The sequence below is a fragment of the Pezoporus wallicus genome, unplaced genomic scaffold (assembly GCF_028554395.1).
Source record: "Pezoporus wallicus isolate ANWC-B61680 ecotype Strahan unplaced genomic scaffold, APGP_CSIRO_Pwel_v1 contig_11438, whole genome shotgun sequence".
Classification (NCBI taxonomy): Eukaryota; Metazoa; Chordata; class Aves; order Psittaciformes; family Psittacidae; genus Pezoporus; species Pezoporus wallicus.
The window spans coordinates 122763-128762 of record NW_026642744.1 but is presented as its reverse complement, the minus strand read 5'-3'; the positions used below and the strand labels follow the sequence as shown (position 1 = coordinate 128762).

General features: G+C 47.3%; 1 protein-coding gene across 2 annotated transcripts in view; it reads left to right on the top strand.

Moving 5' to 3' along the window:
* Positions 1 to 7: 7 nt before the first annotated feature.
* ESCO2 (establishment of sister chromatid cohesion N-acetyltransferase 2) overlaps positions 8 to 6000 on the top strand; it is a 23030-nt gene continuing 17037 nt past the window's right edge. For both annotated transcript variants that reach the window (XM_057432182.1, XM_057432181.1), the window contains exons 1-3: positions 8 to 49; positions 2117 to 2185; positions 3853 to 4858. In XM_057432182.1, coding sequence (XP_057288165.1) covers positions 2133 to 2185; positions 3853 to 4858 — 1059 coding nt within the window. In that variant the 5' untranslated portion in view covers positions 8 to 49; positions 2117 to 2132. The remainder of the gene's footprint in view (positions 50 to 2116; positions 2186 to 3852; positions 4859 to 6000) is intronic.

Below are 6000 nucleotides of genomic sequence, written 5' to 3'. Positions count from 1 at the left end.
CGCGCGGGTTCGAAGGCGCGGGAGCGGTAATAACGGAGGTGGCGCTGAGGTGAGTGTGCGGGCTGGCGTCTTGAAGGGGCTGCAGGTGTGTGGGGAGGGTTTGGTGCCGTGCCGACGTGTGGGGTTTGCGTTAGGGGCGCAACGCAACGACGTGCGGCCTGAGGTGCCTGTGTGGGCCGAGGGAGGTAGGGGGCGTGAGGGCTGTGGGGCCCCAGGCCCCACGTACTGGTGCTGGTGGTTTGGGGGTGTGATGGGGTAGCAGCATGGGCCAGGCCACGGGGTGTGTGTGTCTGTGTGTGTCTGGTGCGGGGAAGAGGGGTTCAGGTGTTGTGAGGAGGTTTAGTGAGGTCCTGGTGAGTGGGAGAGCTGAAGGGGGGGGGGGGGGGAATGCAGGGATGAGGCGCTGGTGCCCCGGTGCTGTGCAGGGTGCCTATAGGATCTGTGGTCTGATGCAAAATGGGGCTGAGAGGCTGGCTGGGAACTGGGTTGGGAATATTTTGGGAAGGGGTGGGTGTCTCTGGGGCTCGCCATGGGCAGCTGCTCATCTGTGGGATGTGCTGGGTAATAGTGCAAGTTACAAGGATATCCCCAACATAAGAGGGGTGTGGAGCAGTTGGAATGAGGCCAAAGGAGGCCACGAAGATACTGTGAGGCCTGGAGCAGCTCTGCTATAGAGACAGGCCGAGAGAGCTGGGCTTGTTCAGCCTGGAGAAGGGAAGGATCTGGGGAGACCTTAGAGTAGCTTCCAGTGCCTAAAAGGGGCTGACAAGAAAGCTGGAGAGGGGCTTTTGATAAGGGCCTGTAGGGACAGGACAAGGGGGAATGGCTTTAAACTGACAGAGGGGAGATTGAGATGAGATCTTAGGCAGAAATTCTTCCTTGTCAGGGTGGTGAGGCACAGGCTGCCCGGAGAAGCTGTGGCTGCCCCATCCCTGGCAGTGTTCAAGGCCAGGTTGGATGGGGCTTGGCACAACCTGGTCTAGTGGAAGGTGTCCCTGCCTGTGGCAGGGGGTTGGAACTGGATGAGCTTTAAGGTTCCTTTCACCCTAAACCATTGTATGACTGCAACCCTGACATGTACCCCTTGCCTCTCCCACCAACAGCATGTCCTTGTCTTACGTTTTCTCTCTGATCTGCACCTGATATCTTACTACCCAGGTGCCTGCAGGCTTGTTACTGTTGCCCTCTGCTTCTAGGGCATTTCCTGCCCTCTCTTGCAAATCCCTTCTGCCATCGGTGCTCTATGCTGAGGTTCTACAACTCCTGCTGCAGTTCTTGACTTCATCCTTTCCCATCACTGTTCTTGGTGTTCCTGGGCTTAATAAGAGTTTGTCGCGCCTGGGTTGTCATCTGTCATTGCTGCCCACGTATCAGCAATGCGTGAACACTTCCCCCTGCTGGTAGATTATTGAATATATTATTCCTCGTGCTGTTGTAGCAGCGTATGGCTGTTTATTTAGTCCTCCTGGATACGAAGTATTTGTTTATTCTGGAATTTTGGTTATAAAACCACGTAAGGGGAAAGTTAATATTGTATGATATTATCTCAAATTGGAAGAGATGGAACAAACAGTGTTGAGTCTTAACCTGGGTTAAATGGCTACTGAGTTAATTAAGGCTAAAAACAAGTGGTTTACGTTATGTGGCCAGATGGAAGGTGGGAGAGAGACTTTAAAAGTCTGTTTGGTGGAGAGCTGTCTACCCTGGAAGGCAAATGCCAATGTGAAATCCCTGTGGGAATAAACTGACCATGGGTATAGGAAGGAGCAAGCAGGTTTCTAAGAACTGCACTAGTGAGGTCTGGAGTGAGCATTGCAAGAGGAAAATAAAACACACTTCTGAAATATCTGGCTCTGTTTTAGAGAAGGGACTTTAGGATCCGTTGGTCCATGGTGACAGAATAGTTCTTGACCTGGAAAATCCCTTCTGTATGCACTTGTTTTATGACTTGTGCTCAACTGTAACAGTCCTGTGGTGGTCTCGTTTCCGTCAGTCCCAAACTGTTTCTATCAGTGTTTTCATCCCAGTCCCACATCTTCTCTTCCTTCTTTACTAATTTTGTTTATTTGCTTTTACTGGAAATCTATTTCATGCTATCAAAACCATGTTCTTGTAGGCGCTCTGGGGGAGCCATGGCAGCTTGTACCCCACGGAAGAGGAGCCGTAGTTCTACTGGCACCGACAGGTATGTTAACTTCTCACAGATCTTTTTTTTCTAATAAAACCCACCTAATTGCTGTACATAGAATAAACCAGATTCTTAAAATCCTTGAGCACTTTCCATGTGAAGTGGAAAAACAGATGGTTCTGAGACACACTTGGCATCAGCCACTGTTTGTTTATCAGTGACTAAGAGCATGTTTATGTTTTACTGAGCATCTTGAGAAGTTTCATCGAATATGTAGGGAAACCAAAGCTAAAAATGATCTTCAAGCACAGAATTAGTAATGAGAAAAAGCTATTGCACTGCCTGGTACTTGGCAGGCCCACGTCAGTACGTGCATTAGGGCATTAAAATCTTTTTCTTTTTTTTTTATTAAATTAAGGTATTTTCTTCTGACAGTCACCTCTGTCAGGTGCATACCCCTCTTTGTGACACTTGCACCCAGACCTAGCCTGAAGTAAGTCCCATAAGCAGGAGAAATCTAAAACCTGATTGTTCAGAAACTGAAGAAATAAGCCCCTGACATGTGCATTTCTTTGTGGTGAAGCCTCGGTCTTTCCCATTTGGAAAGACTTGCAGAGACGCTATGGAAATATCGCACAAACTATCTGAATAGTCTTCTCTTGTTAAAAGAAAAATAGTGCCTTTTAATGTATACCTAAAAATATTATAGATTGATATTTTTTCCTGTACATCTAGTGAAGGAGAAGGCATTGGCCAGGAGAAAAAGCTGTGATTTAATTCCAAAGCAATAGCTTGTTTCTTATACTTTCATAACTCTTCCAGCATAAAAGCTTTTTCTCATGCTTGTCCTATACTTCCCTCATAAAAATATTTCTGTGTAGAACAAGAGTGGAGTTTGATTTCAGAACTGGAGGGACAAATTCTTGAGGTAGGATATAAGTACTTGCTGAGGAAATGCCTCGCTATGTTGTTTGTTAAATAACATAGAATCAGAGAACCGTTTGGGTTGGAAGGGACCTGAAAGCTCATCTAGTTCCACTCCCCCGCCACGGCAGGGGGATCTGAGCCATTCCTGGTTGTAACATATGGTTGCCCCCAGCATAAGGAGGACATAGAGCTGTTGGAGTGAGTCCAAGGGAAGTCATGAAGATGCTCAGAGGGCTGGAGCACCTCTGCTATGGAGACAGGCTGAGAGAGCTGGGCTTGTTCAGCCTGGAGAAGAGAAGGCTCCGTGGAGACCTTAGAGCAGCTTCCAGTGCCTAAAGGGGCCGACAGGAAAGCTGCTTCTGACAAGGGCCTGTAGGGACAGGACAAGGGGAAATGGCTTTAACCTGACAGAGGGGAGACCGAGATGAGATCTTAGGAAGAAGTTCTTCCCTGTGAGGGTGGTGAGGCCCTGGCACAGGTTGCCCAGAGAAGCTGTGGCTGCTCCATCCCTGGTGGTGTTGAAGGCCAGGTTGGATGGGGCTTGAAGCAGCCTGGTCTAGTGGAAGGTGTCCCTGCCCATGGGAGGGAGGCTGGAACTGGGTGAGCTTTAAGGTCCCTTCCAACCCCAACCGTTCTATGATATTTAGATATTGCACTTTGATATTTGTATTTGTTACAGGGCATGTACCAATACAGGCAACTCATCTGTGTTTTAAGTCTCAATTAAGTGTTTTAAGTAAAACAGTAACTGAAAACCTTTTAATAGTACGTTATGTTTTGCTCTGTCGTTTTTACAGTTCATCCTTAGTCTTTGAGACTCCTGTGAAAAAAAAGATGATAGGATTTTCTGAAGGTCTGTCTCCACTCAAGAAACCAGGAAATAATCTGTCTGCTTCTCAAATACAATGGTCCTCTAGCTCTAGTGATGAGATGAAAGAAAACCAGGCTGTCCCAGTGAGGCCAGTGCTCTCAAGGAGGCTGGATATTTCACCCCTTCAGGCAGCTAGTGTTCCCACAGCCCTGCAGAGCGAGTCCTCAAGGAAATTATCCCCAAAGGCCACTTCCTCGTACAAGCTCTTCGTGCCTGTGGTGTCTTTTTATAGCAAGGACAAGTGCTACCTAACTCCTTATGAGAGAAAAGAGCTGAGTGAGCACTGCTCTTTGAGTGAGAGGAACAGGGATGAACATCTCCCAGCTGCCAGCAGGACTGAGAAGATGAACATGAGCTTGAGCAGGAATAAAAGCTTGAAGCCAGCCAAGCACATGACAAAATCCAAGCATGGCAAAACTGTCCCCAAAGCTCCTAAGAAGGTGAAGCAAGAGACATCAGCAGAAAAATCCAGTGTGGAGAAAGAGAACATGAATTCTCTAGTTAAAAAGAAGATGGAGTCACCGTTCAGAGTCCTAAGCATGACGGTTAAACCAGCCCTGAAACTCCAGCTGGGAGCAGCATTCTTCAGTGTTGGCAAGAAATTGCACTCTAAAAAACCAGTTGTGAACACCAAGTCTCCCCCAGCTCTCCCCAAATCTCTGCAAGCCAACAACCAGCCCAGACCACCACCAGCTACAAAGTCCAGTTTGGCTGATGGAAACAAAGCTGTTGAGGCAGGTGGTATGTTGAAAAGTATTTCTCTGCCTCAGAAGAAGGAAAATGAAAACAGGAAGGACTCTAAAAGCTGTGGAAATCAAGGGAGAGATGCAGCGTGTGATGGAAAAGCATCTCCATTGAAAAGCGGAAGCTCTTCTGGTTCGTCTTGTACTTCCAGGTCTGCAGCTGAAGGAGCGAGCAATGCAGAGAATGTGGTAAGTGTGTCCTCAGAGCCTGCTGCACAAGCCTGAGGTGAACACATGCTCTGCTCATAGAATCATAGAATAGTTAGGGTTGGAAAGGACCTTAAGATCATCTAGTTCCAACCCCCCTGTCAGGTGTTTATTTAGATATATGAGTGGACTTTGCTAGGAAAACTCACAGATTTATTCTTGCCTCATGGAGGCTTAAAACTATGGTGAACTTTCAGGATGTTCCTGTTGCATCCCTGTCGGTCACTAGCACTTGGCTGCAGAGCAATATTCCCTTTACAATGGCTGAAAGGAAAGCTTTCTGCATGCTGTTTTTCAGCAGATAATCCGTATCTTTTGGGGGTTTGTTGTTTCTTTTCTATGTGATAAAGGGCAAAGCTGAAAAAGAAATTTTTAAGCTTTTTTCTTTTTTTCATTTTAATGAATGTAACAAATACCAAGTCTGACCTTGCTGAGTAATGTGGAGATCATGAGCCCCTGTCCTCAACGACAGCAGCTCTTCACATGACTTCTGCTTCTATGCTCCTCAAAACCAATGTTGTTTTCACCTCAGCCAGTGACCAGACACAGAAAGCCCTATTGTTTCTAGTGTGATTTTAGCGGTTTCTTCTCAGTCACAAGACATTGCTTGCTGATACAGCAGCCTTTGCTCTGCTGTGGGTGATCTTTTTAGTGATTATTTCCCCAGCGGGAGCTACCTGTGCTGGTTCTGCAGCTCCCTCCTCCCAGTAAGCGAGGCTGAGCCATGGGTTCTCGTGCTTCAACAAATAAAGGAGTTTTTCAGGCTGGTCTGTTTTTGAAGAACTCCAACAGCTCTATTGCCAAAGAGGCCTATTGCAATTTTTATCTGTTGCTCCCTTCACAGGGAATATTCCTGGTGATAGATAAGTGTTGTTTTGGGGTGTCTTTTTAAACATACATTTGATTGTTGGAGTGAGTCCAGAGGAGGCCACAGAGATGCTCTGGGGGCTGAAGCACCTCTGCTATGGAGACAGGCTGAGAGAGCTGGGCTTGTTCAGCCTGGAGAAGGCTCCAGGGAGACCTTAGAGCAGCTTCCAGTACCTAAAAGGGCTGACAAGAAAGCTGGAGAGGGGCTTTTGACAAGGGCCTGTAGGGACAGGATGAGGGGGAATGGCTTTAACCTG